This window comes from Zingiber officinale, chromosome 2B (genome assembly GCF_018446385.1).
Source record: "Zingiber officinale cultivar Zhangliang chromosome 2B, Zo_v1.1, whole genome shotgun sequence".
Taxonomy (NCBI): Eukaryota; Viridiplantae; Streptophyta; class Magnoliopsida; order Zingiberales; family Zingiberaceae; genus Zingiber; species Zingiber officinale.
The window spans coordinates 95,312,457-95,336,041 of NC_055989.1; the positions used below are offsets into that span (position 1 = coordinate 95,312,457).

Sequence of the window (23,585 nt, forward strand, 5' to 3'; positions counted from 1 at the left end):
AAGAAAAATCACTATAAATACACTATAATTAAAAATCGAACAATAAATATTTAGATGATAATTTAACAATCTTCCGCTACACCCAGAGATCAGCATGAAATTCACAATGGCACAATGCGAAGCGTTTGTATCTCGTGCCAGAATTAATGGATGATGCTGTTTGCAAAATGACAATTTGCCAAAATCCAAATGGGGAAAAAAATGAAAGGCGGACTTGTCAACCACCAATCGACCATCGACCTTTGAAATCCAAGCAGGACGAGATGCCAAAGAATTTTATCACAAAAGGACACGCCGACCCAACGTCGGCGTAGAATGACATGCATTTGCAACTAAACGAGTGTTTTTAAAAAAAAAAAAAAAACAGAAACCGATTCACCCAAAAGGAGATTGATTGCTATGATATAACCACTGGAAATTTTATGGCCATGGGAACAGAGCCCGCATCATCACGGCATTCAATTCTGCTAAATTTAAACACGTGGATATCAGGCAATTTAATCTGTCTAATGTCAGTCAGACAGAGATGGTCTCTCCATAATCTGGTAAATCGTCTAATAAATTCATGGGAAAAGAACAAAAAGATCCATTCGTAACAATATTTCGGTATTACTAGATGATATGCAATCTTCTCGGTATTCTGGTTGGTTAGATTCTGACCATTTAGTACTATCCTTATTATTATACTCATAATTATGATTTTGCAATAGTTTACAGGTTGTGCAAATCTATCAGAGACAAAATATTCAGTGTTGATCACAATACAAGCTAACCTTGATACGAACAGAATAAAGAGGGCTTCTTTTACAAACTGTTCTTGGTTTTGCTTTCGATGAATGAGCGCACTGTAGGTTCTCTTCCCAAGTAATCTGAGAGAATTTCAAGCGACTCTTTAGCACCTCCTGGAGCTAATACCTGTGGCACAGACACTAGCATTGAAATAATGTGCAACAACGGTGCAGAAAAATGTTCAAGGAGATTACGAATCTTCCTCCGTCTCATGAGATGGATCTTTTACATCTACACTTCAATGAATGGTGTCTAGTTCATTCGCCTGCATTACTCAAATGCAACTAAGGTATTGAATAGATGGCAGACAAGGCTAACTATGGGTTGGGAAGTTTAGTCTAATTAGACTAGTGCATTGCTTTACTATACGTGTCAAACTGGCATATAATATAAGATACTGCAGGTTGATGTTTAGACAAACCTTGCATAAGGCTTATATCTTATAGTTCTGCGGTACCAATAGAAAGTGGCATCGCCTAAAATCAATATGCCATGTTCAGTTAAACCATGCGGTTCATTGGTTTCTTGGCCATGCACAAAACTGGTCATGTTAGATTTAGTTGGACTATAATACTAATCCACTGTGATAATTAGAGTAATCCTGCCTATCATTGGTCATGTATGCTATACTCTAATTACTTAACCTAAAGACAGTTGATCATAGTAGAGCTCCACCAATCAAAAGCAGGTTTAATGAGGCACTAATTGCAGGGGGAAAAAAATCCTCTTTACCTTATTTCTGAACTGAAGTCCTGCATGTTGGTTTAGCAAATCCTCTTGAAAATTTGATGCAAATATGTCAGCAGCAATGGCCTATATAATCAACAATTTTTCAGTAAACTTTTCAGTTTCAACGATTATTTTGTAGACCCTCAAGAACTGAAATCAGAAGATATAAAATGAGAATGCATTCCCATGGGATTGACAATAATGGAGACCTTTGTTTGTTTTCGGCAAATGAAAAATCAGAAAAACCAATTATAAGCCACAAATTATCCAGGCTAAATGTGAGATAGGACATCCCTCCATTAATAACAGTCATAAGCATATGCACTATTTAAATGTCTACAAATTTGGAACCGTCCATTAGGAGGAACATGTTCTCATGCCATTGTTTATAGGCAGTTCTTAACACAGTTTAAAATGCCATTCCATGTGATAGTGATAGGCACGGTGAAATATATTTGTTTGACTAGCCCACCAGAAAACAAAACGGATTAAGACAGACTTCTGTACACTCTTCCGCAAATTGCAGAACCATGAGCGAGGCTTCTCCATATGAGGAAGCTTCTTCCAGAATGCAAATATGAGACGAGGTTAGGCGTAATATACTTCCATGTATGCAAAACAAGGCAGAGCGAAGAGCCAACTAGGTTTTTTTCTCCCACTTTTAGTCAATTCCCCCTCATCCTAATCAATGTTGTACAATGTGTCAGCAACCAGCACAACACAGTATTGTTCTCAAAGCCAAACTCAGTGATACGTCAAATCTTAGTAACCAAGCATATGCAACATTAAAAGTTTTCGGGAGTATGTGAAAATTCAAAAGCGTTGTTATAGCTTGTATTCAACTTGTAATGTACATATCAATATTAGAAACTGAAAATAAAAAATATTAATGATTCATATGATGAAGCAAATAATAATGGAAAAGTTGACAGATAGAAATTGGAGACAAATACAAGCATTTAAAATATTTTGAGCTACAAGAGAAGTATGTTGAATTAAACAAATCACTGTTAATGTATGGTTGATAATTTGTAAAGACAGATAGTAGATGGTAATAAATATGTACAAACCTCGCTCCAGATAGAACTATAGCAAGTGGCTTCAGAGCCGATAGCAATTTGGGGAAAACTTGAGGCTGGGTTGGTACCTTCTAATAATGGTATTCCTAGCATTATCTGGAGTACAGAAGCCAACTCTGAAGGGATGACAAATTGATCATTATATAAATCTTTCATGTACTATACCTTAGGATGCAAATGCTTAAGTAACTCCAGCATATTGACATTCTCACTCGAATAAATAAATTGGTCCATGAGGCCTGTCAATATAAAGAGCTTTTATCAACATTCCAAGTATGATCATAGCAATAAAGCAGCATTGTGTTCGATAGTCTTACCATAACAACTAGAAACAACAGGAATGCAATTAAATTGATAGGAAAATCATAATTCAGAACTGACAATTGCTGTGATAAGATTTATTAATTACAGTAATCCCACAGCATGACTGATATAACATACTCAAGATGATATAAAAGCAATTCACCCTACAATGTTTTATCTAAAACACAGGTGAACAGGAATAAAGGATGGAAGGTTTAAAGCGATGCATAATTTTTAAGAACCAAGAAATTTGATCAACTAATATTACTGAGAAAGTTTAGAAGGAAAACATTCCCAATTAGAGGTTTTCCAACTTCTCCTGTCTTGACTAAAGTGTCTCCCAATTTGAACAGCTATCACAGTTCTAGATTTAATCCTAATTGCATATGATTAGCAACCAAGAATAATTTTGCTAAGACGACTGTCTCTGAGTAGTTAATTTTCCAATTTAGGATTACAATTAAAGGGGAGCCTTGGAGCAACGGTAAAGTTGTTTCTTTGTGACCAAAAGATCACGGGTTCGAATCCTGGAAACAGCCTCTTGCAAAAAGCAAGGTAAGGTTGCGTACAATGGATCCTTCCCCGGGACCCCGCATGGCGGGAGCTTCGTGCACCGGGCTGACCTTTTGTCCTTTTTAGGACTACAATTGGTTTTCTGTTTAGAGGTTTTCCAATCTTAAAATGGGAAGATATTTCATAACAAGTTTTACGCCTCACATTTCAATCCCAGTTACTTTAGAATAGCGAGTGGGAAATATTTGAAAATTTTCAAGAAAATATCTCTCTTTTCAATATCCATGTATCATCTAATATACAAATCACATACTCCTACTTAAGGAATCAAAATCTCCTAATTAATTACATAATATCTCCTAAATTAATTACATCAAGTCAAATCTGTAATAAATAAATCTATAATAAATCTGCCCGGATTGATTTTACTGTTAGGATTGATTTTACTGCCAAGATTGATTTTCCACTCCCCCTCAATCCAGAAGGATCGTGTTCATCTCACTTAGATTAGGTCTCAACAAGGCCTTAGTTAGGATGTCAGCTACTTGATGCTTTGATGGAATGTAGTTGAGGATGATTGCCTTATCTTGAATTTTCTATGAAATGTGGATCAATCTCCACATGTTTGGTACGATCATGATGGGCAAGATTCCTGGCAATCACAATAGTTGTCGCATAAGATTTGAATAGGGCATGATGTTTAAATTTTTGATATCATTTAGAAGCCGCTTTAACCATATTCTCTCACAAATACCTAAGGTTAGTGCTCTAAACTTAGTTTCTGCACTACTTCTAGCACCACAGTTTATTTCTTGCTTCACCATGTCACTAGATTTCCCAAACAAAAGAGCAATATCCTAATGTAGACCATCTATCATTTGGAGATTCTGCCCAATAAGCATTAGTATATACTTCTAAAGATCTGCTACCTGATTTCTTGAACATAAGACCCTTCCTTGGATCTTTCTTCAGGTATTTCAATACACGATTCACTGCCTCCATGTGATTTATAGATGGATTACCCAAAAAATGACTCACTCGACTCACTGAGAAACTTATGCCCGAACGTGTATGGGTTAGGTAAATCAGCTTACCTACAAACCATTGGTATTGCCCCTTATCTGTCGCTAATTCATCAGTACTAAGCATAAGCTTCGTATTAGGATCCACAATACCCATGGGGGTTTCAGCTGGCTTGCACCAACTCGTTCCAGTTTCACACAATAGATTAAGAACGTATCGTATTTGCTTTGGAAATAGATATGCCTTTGTTGCTTCGTGCTACCTCCATTCCCAAAAAATATTTTACGTGTCCCAAGTCTTTGATCTCGAATTCTTTGGACATGAAAGACTTGAGTCTTCTAATTTCATCACCATGATTTTCTAAAAGGGCAATGTCATCAACATGCACAATCAGAATTGTGATTTTTCCATTTGAGAAATACTTCACGAACAAGGTGTGATCAACTTGTGACTGAGAGTATCCATCATTCTTTATGACTTTTGTGAATCTGTCAAACCATGCTCTTGGTGACTGTTTCGGCCCATACAGGGCTTTTTGAGTTTGCATAATTTTCCTTGTGTATCACTCGTCTCAAAACCAGCTGGGATGTCCATGTATACTTCTTTAATCATGTCTCCATTAAGGAAAACATTTTTAATATCGAGATGATAGAGTTGTCACTCTAAGTTGCCAGTAATGGATAGTAGAACACGAACTGTGTTCAGTTTAGATATTGGTGCAAAGGTCTCCTAATAATCAATACCATATGATTGAATATATCCTTTTGCCATTAGGCGTGCTTTGCACCTGTCTATGGTTCCATCTGCATTTTGTTTAACTAAGAATAGTCATCTACACCCCATAGTTTTCTTTTCTAGTGGTAGCTTTGTTATCACCCATGTGGTGCATTATACTACTCGAGAGTTGCCATATTCCATTTAGGAACTTTAAGAACTTCATATAGAGAGTTAGGAATATTGATTCTGTCTAAAGAAGTCACAAATTTATGAAATGATGGTGATAGCTTCACGTAGGAGATTCAACTGTGAAGAGGGTGTTGAGTGCAGTATCTTATACCTTTCCTGTGTGCAATTGGTAGATTTAATGTAGAATCTTGTTGTGCACTAGAATATATTCTCCTATTGTGATTCAGGTAGTACTTGCCCTTGATGTTTCCTTTTTTCATACACCTATAGAGGAGGAGGAGGAGGGTGACTATCAAGATTTGGAAATGGTGAATCACTAGTTTTTGGGAAAGGCTAAACAAATGACTCAAATGATGATGGCTCAATAAGGGATGTCTACTCCCAATATTGCAATTCACTGGTATTGTTCTCCCCCTGAATTATAGTATTAGAGTAGTAAAGGATAATTTCAAACAATGTAATATCCATAATATTGTAGAACTTTTTGGTGACCTGTGAATAACATTTGTATCCCTTTTTATTAGAGAAATAACCAAGAAAGATGCATTTATGAACTCGCCTCGGTACTGAGAATGAATGTGTATAAAAAGTTATACAACCAAAGAGTTTGAGAGGATGGTTGGAGATAAGGTGAGACTGGAAAAATATGTTTTGTTGTGTCATCAATGGAGTGCAGTATTTGCGACTTGAGGAGGCAAGCGATTGATAAGGTATGTAGAAGTGAGGATTGCTTCTCATCATAAAGTAGTTGGGACATTAGTTTGAAATTGGGCCACCTCAAGAATGTGATGATTTTTCCTTTCAACCACACCATTTTGTTGCGGTGTGTTAACACAGGAGCTTTGTTGGACAATTCCATGAGATTTGAGATATGAGCTAAGATCATAATTGAAAAAAATTTTTGGCATTATCGGTCTTATTTGAATATTAACTTTGAATTAGTTTTTGACCGTGACATAGAAGCTTTGGAAGATATACTTGGCTTCTAATTTGTCTATCATTAGGAATGTCTAATATAGTCTAGTGTGATCGTCAACCAACAGGAGGAACCACTTTGAGCCTGTGAGACTCGGAATACGAAATGATCCCCAATGTCACCATGGCTGAGAGAAAAAGGATGTGTGGGCTTATATAGTCTGGGAGAGTAAGTGTTTCGAGTATGTTTTGCAATTTGACAAATTTCACACTAAAACAAATTTGGATTTTTATTAATAGAGGGAAGCAAATACCTTAGATATGAAAAATTAGGATGACCAAAACAAAAGTGGCACTTCATAATATTACTTTCTTTATTGGACTGACTACGGTCATTAGGACTCAACTGATATTTTTGACTAACCAAATGACTCGAGGGTGAATTTGCATTCAGAAAGTAAAGGCTTGCATGACACTCAACACTACCAATTGTCTTCCCGGTGCTCAAGTCTTGAAATACAAGAGTTAGATAAAAATTTAGTCTCACATTTGAGATCCTTATTTAATCTACTAATTGACACAAGATTACAAACAAGATCAGGAACAAATAGCACATGGAGAGTTAATGTGCTTGACAGATGAACGTTCCTATCCCAACCACTTTAGCACATGTCCCATTTGTTATACGCACTAATTGGGGTCTGTCAATTAATGAAAAGTGGAGAAAAGTAATCTATCACCTGTCATGTGCTTGAAGCGCCAAAATCCATAATCCAAGCGGAGTGGGGAGATGTATGCATTGTTGATGAATGTGATATGTTTGCTTTCTGAATGAACTGTTGAAGAATATCAAGTTGTTCCTTAGAGAGTGTGACTACAGAATTTCCCCTTGCTTCGTGATCCTAGGACGACTTCCAATCTGTTAGCTTCCATGAAGCTTCCAAACATTATCTTTGGTGTGTCCTTGCTTTCGACACTAGTCACACCAAGGACGTTCCTTCTTTGTGTTGTAAGTGGGATTCTAGGCAGTTAGAACACTTGCTAGCAAACCTAAGAGACTGAATTTCGGGGTTTGGATGCCCCAACATTACCGGCATACCGCTTTCTTCCTTTTGAATTTCTAAAAATGCCTCCCGAAGACTTGCCAGTGGTTTTGTGTCGAAGATTCTGTCCCTTACTGCATCTAGGGACTGATCAAGTCCCATCAAAAACTTAAAAACTCTCTTGTTCTCCACAAATTCCTTGAAATAGATTAGATCTTTAGAACATTTCAAATTATGGGTTTCAAAGAGATCCACATGTTGCCAATAGCGAGTGAGAGTTGTGATATAAATTGTCACTGGATGGTTACCTTGCTTGAAGTCTTGGAGAGTGTTTTCAATGTGAAATAACTCAGCAGTGTTGTCTGAAAGTATCCCGAACTGTCTTTCATATATCTTGGGTTGCTAGCAACAGAAAATTCTCGCCAATTTTTGCATTCATAGAAATGATTACATAACCAGATTATTTTCGACTCTCCAAACTCAGTACTCCAAACTGCTTATTCCTGGTTTTGGAACACCTAAGAGATAATCATCTTTTCCTCGTCCAATAATGAACATCATTATTGTGACCACTGAAGATAATTATAGTCATTCAGTTTGTGAAAGGTAATTGAACCAGAGATATTTTCTAGTTGAGTTGGGAATCGCGACATCATGGGGAGATTTGGAGAAGAATTGCTTGCGGAAGAACTCGCTAAAATATGCTCGGAGTCCGACATGATTAGCTGTAGGAAGAGATGTCCTAGTCGAAAGAGATGGAAGCTAGCGGCGATGGCGGGGCGGAACTAGATTTAGGATTAGGGTGGCTCTGATACCATGAAAGTTTTCAAGAAAATATCTCACTTTTTTCAATATCCATGTATCATCTATATACAAGTCATACTTCTACTTAAGGAATCAAAATCTCCTAATTAATTACGAAATATCTCCTAATTAATTAGGACAAATCAAATCAAATCAAATCAAATCAAATCTGTAATAAATCTGATTCTACTGCCAAGATTGAACATTCTACTTTATATAACAAGCTGGACATTATTGATGCTCAATCTGAGCATGACAGACCTGTCAGCTTTTATAATTCCCAAGTTATCTCCTCTTCAATTCTGTATAACTTAATGGGTGATTGGCTTTCATTTGATATTATGATAGAGTTGAGCATTGTTTAACTTAACGAAATTTGTCAGAAGTGAGGATGGTGAGACGTTCCATTATTTGAACAGGTAAGGATCCTTGCCTTTGCATGAAGGGCATTTTCGATGAGTTAGGGGATCAATTGAGGGAGCAACCCTTGAGGATGTCCTATTGAAAAGATAAGAAAATTATGAGGGTTCTCATCTCTTGAGCATTTGATGTTGTGTTGTATGCCATGCTTAAGGTGTATTTGATGAGTGTAATGTGCGTGAGGATGTGGCCTTTTATTACCCACTGCAGGTATTACAGAAATTGAGAGGGAAATTTGTGTGTCAAGAATCAAGGAGAAAGACTGGATAAGTTGTGCCTCTCATTTACCTCATCATAAACATGGGATGGTGTGAGTTCCAACATTGTGCCACGTATGGGTTGCATTGTTATGTTAACAACCATGCTGCCATGATAGTTTAATGAAGCGTTTGTTCCCACATATGGGTTCGATGATGTGTGAGAAATATGAGCTTTTGTTGCCTATCTACATCATCAAGGCCATTGGTGGGACCTGTGGGCGATGTAAAACGTTCCATCTTTATGACACACATGCTTTCAATTTGGTAGTGTTCCTAGATCGCTATCGTGCGACAGATCATGGAGAGATATTCATGATTGTGCACTTGATGTGTTGTGCATTGCACCATTATGGTGACAAGGAAATTGAGAAAGAATGTAAGATTTAGACATGAGGGACTTATTCAAGAGCCTGTTAGCTGATAATTACAGAGTGCTCAAGCAGTGATAATGAGTGTAACTGTCAGGGTTGCCATTACTAATTAGGGACAAAACTTCGAGGATCTTTTAAGCCTCAATGCTATGATAGTTGCTAATGACACGTCATGATAGTTGCTACTATCTAACTTAGGAGCATAGTTGACCTTAGAAATGCTACAGATTTATGATGGTTGGTACTAACTAGAAATAGCATGTCAAAAAATATTATAGGCAATTATTAAGATAAAAGATGACGAGTTTCTATAACTGAGAGTTTTAAGTATTTAAGATCATTTTTACAAAAGGATAGAGGGGTTGAGAGAGACATTTTACATAAAATACAAATAAAATGGTTGAAATAGAGGAAGTGCTCTTTATGGTTATAAGGTACCTCTAAAATTTACAGAAAAGTTCTACACAACAATAGTTACGTCTGTTATATTATATGGAGCTAAATGTTAGGCTATAACTTTAACAAACAAGCAAAAAATGAGAGTCGCAAAGATGAGGATGTTATGAGGATGGAGTGGATAAGAAATGGGAATAATAAAGAAAAAATTGAGGTTGCACCTAATGAGGAAAAACTCTAAACACATTTAAGATAGTATATATATATACTCAGACAATCAACAAATGTTCTAGTTAGACGATGGGAAAATATGATAAATAAGTCATTAAATGAGGAAGACCAAAGGAGACTTGGTTGACAACGATGATGATATAGATGGAGATGAAAAACATGATAAAATTTATTTAAATATAGATTATGATATAGTAAAAAATAGAGCTCAATGACATAGGAGGATCCATATAACCCACCTCACTTAATTGGATAAGGCTAAGTTGTTATTGTTGTTGTATAATATAGAATCTAATGGCGCAGTTAGAGCGGAGAGGGTGAATCGTAGATAACCTGAAAAATTAAAATTCTATTCTCTTTCAAGTGCGAGTGCGAGTGCAAGTGCAAGTGCAAGGCTAAAGCAAATATTAGATTACCAAAATTCTCCTGTACTTGTTAGAAATAGAGATATAATTATAAACACAACAAAAATAATAATAATAATTAAAGAACACAAGTAAGAGCAATGCTATCAAAAGATTTTAATGTAGTTCAAATCCCCTAGTCGTACTCCACGACTTACAAATTCGTTAGATGAATCACTCTTCGAAAAGTAACAATGTCTCTTTTTTCTCTATAAATGATATAATGAGCATAAGAGAATTTAAAATAAAGCAAAACCTGAAGTAGCGTCCGAAATCTGATTTATTTCAAACTAATAGTAATTTTACTCTAGAAATTAAATTTCGGTAAAATAGAGGACCTCTTTGTAAAGTACACCTAAATTTCGAATTTTCTTTTTATTTTACTTAAATTGGGCCTAAATAACTAAGTTTAATATAGATTAGTGGGCCAAATTAATCCCTACACATAAATACCCAAATCTAAAGTCTTAAAAAGGGAGAGAGGAGGCAAAACTAGGATCAGGAAGAGTGGGTGGCAGCCAAGACTTGGCTGCACGAATCGGGAAAAAAAAGGAAGAGAATCTTGGATCGGGAGGAGGAAAGGGAAGGAAAGTTGTTCCCCGATCGTGTGCAACGACCCTTCGTGCCGGTATTTGGTTTTGAGAGTTGTTAACACAAAGGCACATCCTAAACTCTTCTTTTTCCCCATTCAATTTATAGTATTTGTGCTTACTGGAAACTTTCAAGAAAATAAGTAGAAGCACGTCTCGTTAGATGACAATGTGGTTTCTTGAAGTTCCTGAAGTTTTTCTTTTAGATCCTGTTGTTCTTGTTGAGTATTGTTGCTAGAAAACTACAGGGGATGTTGCTGCATTTTGGGATTCATTAGGATTAAATCTAGGAGCTTTAATGAGGGTCAGGATGCGAGACTTAATTATGGCGGGGAGGGAGTTAGGTTGCAAGGCAGGATTCGTTTTGAGGAGGATCGGTGTCTCTAAGGTGCAGTTTTTGGGTTCATCCTTACAGGCTGGGGTTTGTGTGGGGCTGTGGTCTGATCATGTAGTGGGGCGAGTCGGGGGCTGGAGTTAGAGCGGTGTTGCTCGAGTCAAGAGGCTAGGACAGCAGGTTGTGGGATTTAAGAATTATGAAAACGAGTCGATGTGACTAGAGGTAGTGAGGACAATCTGTCGGGGAATGGGAGTTGTCGAAAACAGGGACGGTAGACTTACAAGAGGGAAGGGATCCGTCGAAAACGGGGGCGGAGAACTCACGAGAGGAAAGGAATTCGTCAAAAATGGAGACGGTAAACTCACTATAAGTTGGTATGGGGGATTTGACGATAACGAGGTCAATGAACTCTACCAACCCAAAATATGCTTTGTAGATGAATCCATAGGAGAGAGGATGTCACTTTCGATGAAGGTACTACACCACTATGTTTATGCTAAGTTGAGGAGAGGTCTATGATAGGCATCAAGTTATTTTAAAGGTTTAGATTAAGGTGATTGCCATTGAATTTAGTTAAATGAACTTGCACAAAAAGGAATTGAATTATTATTATTATGGTATTAGGTATGTGAATGGAAGTTTATGTACTTGTAATACTGGTTTGGGATGTGTTAGAGTCGTTAGACTCACTAGATTTGAATGGTTGTTGTTTAAGAGGATATTGAGGCTTAAGTGGATCTGGACCTAGGCAGTGCACTCCCGAAGATCTTTTGTTTCTGCATAAAACCAAAGATAATAAAATTTGAAGGGAGGGTTTTTAAAAAAGATTGTTTGAGGGTTTAAATTATGGAATTTTGAACATTGATTCTGCATGCTTAATTTATTTTTGGTGTAGTTCGTGACTACAATAGCGTTTAAAGGTTTCATTGGCGTAGTTCGTTCAAAATTTTTAATAATGAGTTTTTGAATTTCAGTGAATAGAAATTTTTGGTGAACAATACGGCATGAACACTAACTTTCGGTAAAAAAAAAATTCAGTGCCATTAGTTAAATTTAGTATAGGTCGTTTCACCTAAAATCCATACAGGAGCTGAAGCCTAGTTGATTTCGAGCTCCTGGAGTTCCTGGAGGCACTTCAGGACATAAACAATAATAATTGTTGTTATATTTCGGGGTTCCCTTCTACCAAATTAATATCGGTCAAGGTTTAAAATCTCGACTCGTGTCGAGGTTTCGGTCCTAGATCGAAACGATACGATTTCGGTATCGTATCGTGCCATGCCGATACAGTTTAGGTATTTTTTTATTTATATATAGTAATTATTAGATAAATATATTTATTATATATAATTTAAAAATAAATTGTATATTGATTTTATATAAGTTCTTTATTATTAAACAACTAAATATTGTTAAAAAAAAAAAATATAGTTTTCTTTAAAGAAAATTGATCTATCAATAACTCGAATTAAAATTGATACATAACTTTTATAATTCTCTAATGTCGAGATTAAATAATCATAATTATATAAATTAATATAAAATACTATTTTATATATAATAATTATACAAATTAACTATTTATTTATTTATTTAATAATTTAAATAATATATATTTAAAATAGTAAAAAAAATTACAATATCAATTAACATTACAATAGTTTTAAAAATAAATAAAATAATTTTTAAAAAAATATATCAGAATATAAATTTGATTTTTTATATTTTTTTAGAAATTTTTTAGAATTTTTTTAAAAAATAGAATTTATAAATAAAATTAAAAATATTAAAAACAATTTCAGAATATTATTTAATAAAATTTATTAAAATTTTTAAAATTTTAAATATATTTTGTATATTTTATTGAGATAATTTAATTAGGATTTATGAAAGATTCTTTAAAATATCATCCTTGGGAATGGGAATGAGAATGGGAGTTTGTTTGATTTATTGAAGGAATATTGGTTTTGCACAGTAACCCTCCCTCCCCGACGCCCGCGCGCCCGCAACGGCACCGGAGGCGTCCGGTGACGCCTCCGACGGCACTAGAAACGTCCGGCGACGCTTCCGACGGCGTCGGAAGCATCTTGCGCTCCGCCATTGCGTCACAACGCCTCGCAGACGTCATTGCCCGCGATGTTGATGCCCAATGGATGCCTCCAACGACGCCGGAGGCATCCAGCGACGCCTCCGGCGGCACAGGAAGCCAGGGTGAGTATCGGTATATAAATTAATCGAATTAACCGAAAATCGATTTAGTATTGATTAACCGAATCGAATCAAAGTTTTGTTAAAATCGGATTAACCAAATTAAATTAAAAATATCGATTAATACCGAATTAACGGAATTTGTTTAAAAAAATAATAAAAAATTTATACAAAATTAACCGAATTAACCAAATACTCACCCCTAACCGGAAGCGTCCGGCGACGCCTCCCTGCTGCTCGAGACGCATGTGCATGACGTGTCAATTTCGGTTCGTCGGCGGAACGGTAAAAACCGTCCGTGCCGAGCGGCACAGAATGGTATTTCAATCACTGAATCGGCAACTTAGCCTCAAGTCTACATTAAGGCCGCTCAAATGACTTGTTGTGCTCAACTTCAGTTCACTCAAATTATCTAAAATGGACTGAAATGCAACTATGAAATCCTTATTAGCCAACTCAAAGACCAGTTTAGTTGACTGCTCCAACTTCCAATCAGTTCAAACTAAGTTCAATTGCTCAAACAGATAAAACAATAAAGCTCATCTGCTAACAACTAGTTGTCATGCAACTGCTCAAACTTCTACTCAACACAAACCATTTCTAGTCGATTCTAATGACAATGATAGCAAAGTTATCCTCCAATAGATAATTTTCCACTCAACTGAAAGATCTCTTCGGTTAACTCAAGTCCAATGGAAAGCATCATATTTAGAACTATGATTTGAAATCTCATACTAGACGAATTCGTCAAGACATATTGTACCGATAGATTACCAAAACTCAAGACTACTCGGCACTAAAACAATGTCGCCTATGTCATTGTGTCAGTCATTTCATGTCAACACTCAATACCTTTTGACAAACTAAAATTAAAATAATCTTGTTAGTTTTTTGTTTTGTAGTTTGTCTACATAAAAGATAATATCAAAATAGCAGCATTCCAAATGGAAAGCAAACATTGAAGTTAACTACGTAGTAATTTTTTTCCTCCTTCCATCTCCAATTTACTATCAATATCATTCATCGAAACGTCAACACGATACCGAAATACTAGCATAGTTCGAGATCTCAAACCTTATATAGAACAATTAACTACCCAGTAGACTTTATTTCCGAGAAGAACATTTGCAGTCGACTCTGGGATCAACTCGACATTTCAATTAATTGAGAATAACCTCCAATCAAATAAATTTTCTCAACAATCCTAACTTACTTGAGAGCAAGCTCAACTGTTGACTAAGACCTGCAAAACCTTATTCCTTGGTTGTATAAACCACTAGGTAAACCCTATAGAAATATAATCCAAATTTATATTCCTCATATAATCTCTCACAAATCACAAATATTCTAGTCTTCGATTTTCGTTAATGCTTCTCACCCTTGAGTCCATCTCATCAAGCCTTCAATCTCTCGGATACACCAAGCCCTCTAAGCTTATTTCATGTCATCCTCCACCTTGCCTTCAAGTTCACCTCGTTTGAGCTTCTACGTCAATAAACAAACAACCAACTTGACCATGTGAGTACAACTCAATCCTATCAAATCATAATCTTTCCAACTCCATGAGCAACCTGCCAAGCTCCTAGTCGATTGTAACCTCTTGGCCCAATAATCTTCCAACTTAACCCTGTCAAGTTACGAGATTTTCAAATTCCATGTGTAACATGTCAAACTCCTATACACTTGACATACGTATTAGAAATGCAAAATGATCCTAACTTAAAAACATCACTAACCACATTAACACATCCAGCTAGAGTCAACCACTTGGAGGCAACATATAATAGTTAGGTATTGTCAATACCTAATTAGACATCACTAAAGTCATTATGAAATAAAGCTAATAACTAACTTACAACCACATAACCTTAGAGACGATGTGGGACTATAATGGTTGACTGTTGCCTAATTGAAGTTGCATGGTTGAATGCCTATGCTCATAAGAGATGTTACCAAATGATGTGGGTAATGGGTTTATGACTAGAGACCATGAGACCATAAAGTTTGGACTTTATATAGAAGCAACCATTTCAATTAAATTTAGATGATGCATCCGACTTTATTTGTTGAGCATGAGTTTGTATATCAGATGATATAAAGATTCATGACAAAGTCTTGTATTCATATTGAGATGAATATGCTTGAGAGATGGTATGTTGCATTAAACTTCTTTTATTATCATCTGTTCTTATTCTTTAGATTCTTTTAGGAGGTTTTCTTGCTAGTGTTGCTAATAGTTCCTATCTTGTACTTATCCTTATATCAACATCAAGCGAGTCATTAAGCATACTACTACTATTATTGCTTTAAGACATCTCTACTATTGGGTCAAATTTTGCACAACTGAGAAGTATTCCTTGGTAGCTTCCTGACATTTTTTTTATTACATAAGCTATTAAGACATTATGTTATTATTGTCAATGTGTTTGTGTGGTAATCATCACTTCTTGTTGATGATTAGCATCAGGACATGTTGCAAGCATCATTTAGCATCACTGCAACAAAGTCTGCTAACACAAGGTGTCAATGAATTATTCACAACCAAGAAGGGTGACTTGGGCGTGACAGTTTAAGCTATCACTTACAAATTACAAGCTACCATATAGTGTGGCTTAGAGTTATGAATCAATTTGGTCTAGTATAATCAGATACAAATGAATACAAATAAGTTATTTTTTCCTGTATATACAGTCCGCATATGTGCAATGCTATCTAAAGAGGATCGTATATCCATTATGCTATGTGGTCCCTTTCAAAACCACTTGGTGGTAACATATGCAGCTTAGACTAAACACGTCAGGGCTGAGCAAGAGGACATGTATAGAGCAAAAAAAAAAAATTAAGATTTTACAATTGTGACAGATGGATGAGGAGGTGGTAACATATGCAGTTTAGACTAAACACATCAAAGAACAAGGGCTGAGAAAAAGGACACATACAGAGAAAACAAATTAAGCTTTTACAATTGTGTGGATGGATGAGGAGAGGAAAGGAGTTTGCAACGATATGGTGAAGGGAAGGGAAGACTACCCTATAACATCAAAGTCACAGCCTCTTTGAAATTGAGAAGAAAAACAGAACCTGATCTAAAACCCAAATTGAGAGGAGAATATAGTATTGGTCTTAAAAAAAGGGGCTAATCTTATGCCCTTTAGGGTACTTTATACCTAAAATACTTAATGTGGGACTAAACACAACCAATATAACTATAACTCTAACAAGAATCACAGAAGGTCATTCACATTGTGATTGTATGGTGTAAATGCACATTTAGGACCACTCTTGATCTTTGAGACACTTTCAACAAAACAGATTGCCTTGATGGGAACAAGTCAGAGTTGGGGCAATCCCAATTTGCTCAATTTCCAACCAGAAAAATGAATGTGAAATACCAAATTTAATGAAGGGCATATACAATTGAACCCAAATCACGCAAACCAAATGTGTAAAAGTTATCTCTGCTCCTATATGTGATGAACAATGCTAGTCATAATCTATGTTTTACATTGTACAACTTTTTTCCAGAAAATCAGCTGAGTCCAAATAACACAAACAGCAAAAAGAAAAGAAAAATTTTGATGAACGAACTTTTGTTAAACTGAAGAGAAATTTGGCCTAAACACAGATAGAGGAAGCACAAAGATGAGATAATTTCACATACAATTAGCACAAGGACACAGAAATACCTGATTTGGAGAGGAAAGAAATGGCAAGAAAATTTAAAATGATTTTACTTTCGTTTTACTAAGATACCATTCAACATTATAAGCAAAGAACAAGATTCCGAAGTAGAATAAACTATACTTACAAAGTAGAATTTCTTGCTTCAGTTTAAGGCCAGAGAACAAATCCCGCTTTCTCCTTAATGATGTGCACATATTAGTTGTGACGGATTTTGTGATATCCTGCATTAGAATTTACAAATGATTTTTGAAGATCTTATTTGGTCAATGTCAATGATATATCATTCAGGATAAATGAGGGGGGAAATGTTATTATCATATAATTCCACAATGGATAAAGGATGAAACAAATGATACTGTGTTCATCATATTTCTGAATGTTCTGCTATTTAAAAAAAAAAGTAAAACATTATAAATAAACATCTTACATAAAAAGTGGTATATTGCACATATAGGACCAGAGATTTTTTTAATATCTAACAATGGCCTTAGACGACTATACTCAAGAAATTTCGGGAGATAATTATTAGCCTAAAGATATCTATGCAAGAGCAATTGCCCTGAGGATAGATTCAATCTTTAACCAACTGCTTCCAGCTTGTCATCAAACAAGTGACCTCTACAAAACCTCTCATCCATCATGCTGAGAGGATTAGGTCTACTCTAATAAGAATCACAACCATTGCTAGTGATCTTATGGTTGAATGTGCCCTGTGTACTAACGTTATAAGTACTTGGTAATGTTATTTGGGGTTACCAAATACTCTAGCGTTTTCATGAACTTGATGAACCTGGTAGCCCCAGAGTATTTGGATCAGTTGTCATTGTCGTTATTGACGATATTGTGATATATTCCCGATCCAAGGTGGATTGCAAACAACATCTTCGTATAGTTCTGGAGATGCTTCGACGAGAATATCTATATGCGAAATTCAATTGCGCATTTTGACTATCTTCTGTAGGATTTTTGAGATACATTGTCTCTAGTAGAGGTATATCAGTGGATCCAGAAAATAGAGGTTGTTATAAGTCGGGAGCAGCTGAAGACAGTATAGGAAATTCATAGTTTCTGGATTTGCTGGATATGACCAAGGACTTGTCGAGGGTTTTTCCAGCATTGCTAAGCCATTGACTCGACTGACCAGGAAATTAACGAAATTTACATGGACAATGGCTTGCAAAGCTAGTTCTCAGCAGCTTAAGCAAAAGTTGATAACTGCACCCCTCTTATTAGTTTTACCTTCTAATGTAGACGAATTTGTACTCTACACAGATGCATCGTATCAATGATTAGGTGCAATTCTGATGCAGCATGAGCGAGTAGTATCATAGGCTTCTCGTCAGCTAAAAGATCATGAAAAGAATTATCCAATTCATGATTTGGAATTGGAGTTAGCAGCTATCACTGTCACGTTGAAAATTTGGATACATTATTTGTACGAGATCACTTTCAAGATTTACATTGATCACAGGAGCCTTAAGTACCTATTTATCCAGAAAAAGTTGAACCTTAGACAGAGTTCTCGTGTGATGAGAACGAGATTCTTATTACCATGGGAGATTGTGTTCCTAGATCATAAGGCACAATGATTCAGATTTGTAATACATTTGGGGAAGGGGGGACCCATATGTATAGAGATTTGAAGCGTTCCAAAGGTGAATGATATGACAAAAGACATCACAGATTTTGTAGCTCGATATCTAGGATGTCAACAAGTGGAGGCTGAACATCAGATGCTAGCAGGATTGCTTCAGTACATTCATATACCGGAATGGAAAGCATATTATGATAGACTTTGTTATGAGGTTATCCAGGACATGGAGAGGGCATGATACGATTTAGGTAATCGTTGATCGGTTAACCAAATCTTCTCATTTTCTACCAATCCGTAGGACGAACCCATTGGATCGCTTAGTATAGTTATAGTGCAGAGAGGGTATCAGACTTCATGGTTTACGTCTAAGTATCATATCGGCTAGAGATCCGTGATTCACATCATGGTTCTGGCAAAGTCTCCAGTAAGCCATGGGTACGGAGCTCCGATTCAGTACAGATTTTCGCCCTCAGACAGATGGACAGTCAGAGCGCACTATATAGACATTAGAGGAACTGCTGAGATCGTGTGTCATGGATTTCGAAGGGGATTGGGAGGACCAGCGGCACTTAGTGGAATTTGCCTACAACAATAGCTATCATTCGACAATTCAGATGGCACAATTTGAGGCATTGTATGGTAGAGCTTATAGATCCCCCACCTTATGGGAAGTAGTTGGGGAATCACAGATTCTGGGACCACTGAGCATTCAGCATGATGCGGAGTTGGTACACATTATCAGAAACAGAATGTCAGAACTCCAGGACCAATAGAAAAGTTATGCAGATCAGAGACGGAGACCTCTAGAGTTTTGTGTGGATGATCACGCCAAAGGTGTTGAGAGGTTTGGATTAAAAGGTAAGTTATCTCCTTGTTACATCAGACCCTTTCAGATACTTGAGAGGATAGGTGAGGTAGCCTATCGACTGGCGCTACCACCATTACTTGTCGGGTGCATGATGTATTCCATGTATCTATATTGAGGAAGTATGTGTCACACCCTACGCACATTCTAACAGATGTGTCAACACACTTCAACAAAATGTAACCTATGAAGAGGTTCCTATGCGGATTATGGATCACAAAGAGTGCTAGTTGAGGAACAAAACAATCCAACTCGTCAAGGTCGGATGGGAGCATCACTCAGATGAGGAAGTAACTTAGAGCTGGAGGAAAAGATCCGAGCTTGATACCCACACTTGTTTACTGAAGGTGCGTAAAGTTTATTTCAGTATTTGTACTAATTAAACATGCTATTATTTACTTAACGCACCTAACTAAGAAATTTGGGGACCAAATTTTTATTAACGGGGGAGAATGTGAGAATTAATAATTAAATAATAATTGTTATTCAATAAATAACCTTATGAAAATTTCTGGAGATTTTTAAGTGTTTTTTGAGATTAAAAACCGAACCGGTATGATGTTAATAAGGTAAGAGGGGGAATTAATCAAGCTTAGGTTAATTGAGCACTCATTAACCCTAAGTATATAACCTACGCTACAATAACCAAAGCCCTAAAACGCAGTTTTCCTCTCCCCAAATCCCGATCCCCATTCTTCGTCGCGTACTCACTCTTTCTCCCACTCGATCGCCACCGACACTACCTTACCGTCGAGTATCGCCGTCGCCAGAAAGGAGGAACGACGCAAGAGGACTAGGGCTACCTCTCCCTTTCGCTTGCGGATTCGAGAAAAACCACTACCATCAGGGGTCATCACCTCCTTTCCCCTCTTTGCCACGGGACGCCGCAACCCACCTCGCCGACGCCGTCAATCGGGTGTAGCCGTCGATCGCCACTCTTCCGACCACAAGAAGGTACAGTGGGCCTTCTCTATCTCTGCCCTTCCTTCTGTTTGATCACTGGCCACTCTGTAGGTTATGTGTTAAAACAAATAAGTTGCAGATTGTGATTGGCAGATTTATGTTTGCAATTCTAAGTCATGTAGAAATTTGAATTATGGAAGGGATAGTGGAGGTTGATTGGGTTGGTTGTTACAGGAGGTTGAGGGGGAAGGTTTCTTGCAAAGGGTTTGCTGCAAGTTAACTTGAAATCACTCCAGTACTGTTTTAGGGGCAAATTAATGATTGGTAAACCTTAATTTAGTAAGTTTATGGTATGATATTGAGGACCTAATTTAATCGAATCACTTGGATGGGTTAAACTAGGGTTGGGTTAGATCTTATTTGATCAACAAAGGAGATTAACCAGGGTTAATTAATGAATTGGGGTTAGCTACTTGTTTTAGGAATTGGTTTTAGCTATTTGATTTATATGAAGATTAGTTAAATTGTATAGGCCGATGCAGGACTCTAATTGAGACGAGCATCGCAACGTGAGTTATTTGGCACGGACTGCACAGAGGCGAGTACTTCTTGACTTGCTTCTTTAATACTTTGATCGTAGTGCATGAGCTATATTTGGTTAGCTGTTGTTTTTACCTTGAATTTACTCATATTTTACCTGAGCTTGACACTTACATGTTTGACCTTAGAGATGATCGATTTGATATCTATATAGTCTCTCGTTGTCATCCATGATATTTAATAGATTCCTTGTTTACTCACATTGATTGTTGTATATACATATACACTATTGAGCATGTTGATTTTACTATAGTATAGTTGATTGCTATTTATGTATATGTGTTGATGGTTGTTCATATCTTGCTCATCATATCATTGCATGCATGCCGACGACTATGTCTCACTTGTGGTTGAGAGAGTCGTTGGCCAGTGTCGCACACTTGGCCACTCATGGGTGGTGGTAGCTGGAGTACGTGTCGCTTGTCTTGCCATGCCCACTCGATCACTCATAGGTAGTGGTAGCTGGAGTTATGAACAGTAGGAACCCCCGTTGCAATGTAGCTAATGAGCTACTATGCAAACTGCCCACTCAATCACTCGAGAATAGTGGTAGCTGGAGTGTTGTGCAATTGTCATTGTCACAGCCTCTCGATCATTCAGAGGTCATAATGCTGAGAGGTGAGCAGGAATGACCATGTCGTGCATATGCATATGATATTGTATTTGCATATGTTGTTTTATTGTATTCACATGTCTGTGATATGTTGCATTGATTATGTATGTTGTGCATCGACACTAGCTTATTTATTGGTAGTATGTATATGTCATACATGTTGCTCTTGTAGTTATGAGCGGTGTTGTTACAAATCCTCACAACACCTGACTTTCTATTACTTACTTAGTATATGGGTTCAGGTATAGACATTTACTATGATATCACTATTATTCTTGCTATTATTTTTCCATGATATTATATACCTTTGAATCTCCAGATATATTTTGTCCATACACTATCTGCCCCCAAGGCTATACTTTTATTTTCCCCAGATAACAGGTAGATGGTACAAGGTCACTTGGAAAATCATAACTACAATCCCACATCACATCTGAGGACGGTTTTCTAATTTTGCTTCCTACTTAACTTGCATTTTGAATTTGTAGACTTGGCATTATAATAATTTGACTTGGTCTTGGAGTTTAGCCTTGGTGCTTCTTATATTTGCTTTGATATTGTTGTGTCAAGCCAGGTCGGCTCGTTGTTTTGGTTTATATGTTTTACTTTATGTCTTCTGCTGTGTTTTTGTTCCAGCCGTGTGAGCTGTATATTATATTGCGTGGTTGTGTTAGATTTTAGTCGTGTGGGTTGTAGATACTATTCTTGTAATGCCTTGTGGTATTATATCCATATTTCATATATTGTCATAAGGAGGGAGATGTTGTCCGTTTTCTTGGGGCATGACAGATCTACTCGACTTTGTTAGACCTAATCAATGGCCCAAAATGCTTAAGCACGTATTACATCAACTACGTTAATAAACCTCCTAAATTAGTCAACCACTCGCTGCATGGAACTAAAGTAGGGTATCACAAATTCTTGTACTCCTCATTTGTGCTATACTATTTTACTTATCCAAAAAAAGTTAAAGTAGGGAATCACAAGAAAGAATAATATTGTAAACTGATTCAGTGATTTTGATATTTAAAATTCTTTATACATGTTTCTTTTATCAAATAGCACAATTGTGTTTGACAGATTTACAACAATTCTACATATATAAGAACCATAAGCAGTTTGAAGCACAACAGGTTAAACTAGGGGGTCTAGCCGGTCGGGAGCAACTCACGAGATGCTCGGTCAAAACTCAACTCGAGCTCGAAGTTGACTGAGCTCGAAGTTGACCAAGCTAGAGCCGAGCTCAAGCCGGCTTGATTAGAAATCGAACCGAGCTTGAGCCTAATTATTACCAACTCAGTGGATGCGAGTAATAATATATATTTTATAATATATAATATATTAATTTATTTATTAAAAAAATTCGAGCTCGAGCTCAAGCCCATAATTAAATATCGAGCTCGAGTCGAGCTCGAGTCAAGCCAGTATAAATCGAGTCAAGCCTAGGCTAGCTCGAGTTCGGTTTGGCTCATTTACAATCCTAGGTTAAACTAGCCGATCATTACCAGTAAGTTCATAAACAAAACCACAAAAAAATGATACCAACTTTCATAGCCAAGAGAGAATAGTTTGAAATGTACAATGCAGAGAATTTTACAAAACAACTAGCCATTTGATAAAGGATTACCTGGTAGAAACCAGACATCATTTTCAGTGAGATACTCTGGTAACACCTAAAGCACGATAACCATTTTGTTTAAACATGAATGTATTAGATCACTAAATCAAAGATGAACATTTGGCACCTATTGACTTACCAGTTCTCAAGAAGCTTACTAGGAATTTCAATGAAGTCAGCATCCACTTGCAGACCAGAAAACCTTGAAAAGGTCGCACGCATGCACATATGATGTACCTAAGATTATGACAAAAATGAATATCTTCGTTGGTTATTCTTGGATAAGTCAACAAAGGCGTTATTCAAAACAAACTAATGGATTGTGTATCCGAAGTTCTTGTAGGCATCCATATAAAGCATAACAGCCACTAGTAAATTCAGACAGAA

The 23,585-nt window shown here is 36.6% G+C and overlaps 1 protein-coding gene across 2 annotated transcripts in view; it reads right to left on the reverse strand.

Moving 5' to 3' along the window:
* Positions 1–644: 644 nt before the first annotated feature.
* Positions 645–23,585, reverse strand: part of LOC122046429 (probable thimet oligopeptidase) — a 57,761-nt gene continuing 34,820 nt past the window's right edge. For both annotated transcript variants that reach the window (XM_042607120.1, XM_042607121.1), the window contains 7 exons: positions 23,338–23,435; positions 23,208–23,253; positions 17,130–17,226; positions 2,763–2,836; positions 2,589–2,693; positions 1,522–1,602; positions 645–915 (listed from right to left, as the gene is read on the reverse strand). In XM_042607120.1, coding sequence (XP_042463054.1) covers positions 805–915; positions 1,522–1,602; positions 2,589–2,693; positions 2,763–2,836; positions 17,130–17,226; positions 23,208–23,253; positions 23,338–23,435 — 612 coding nt within the window. In that variant the 3' untranslated portion in view covers positions 645–804. The remainder of the gene's footprint in view (positions 916–1,521; positions 1,603–2,588; positions 2,694–2,762; positions 2,837–17,129; positions 17,227–23,207; positions 23,254–23,337; positions 23,436–23,585) is intronic.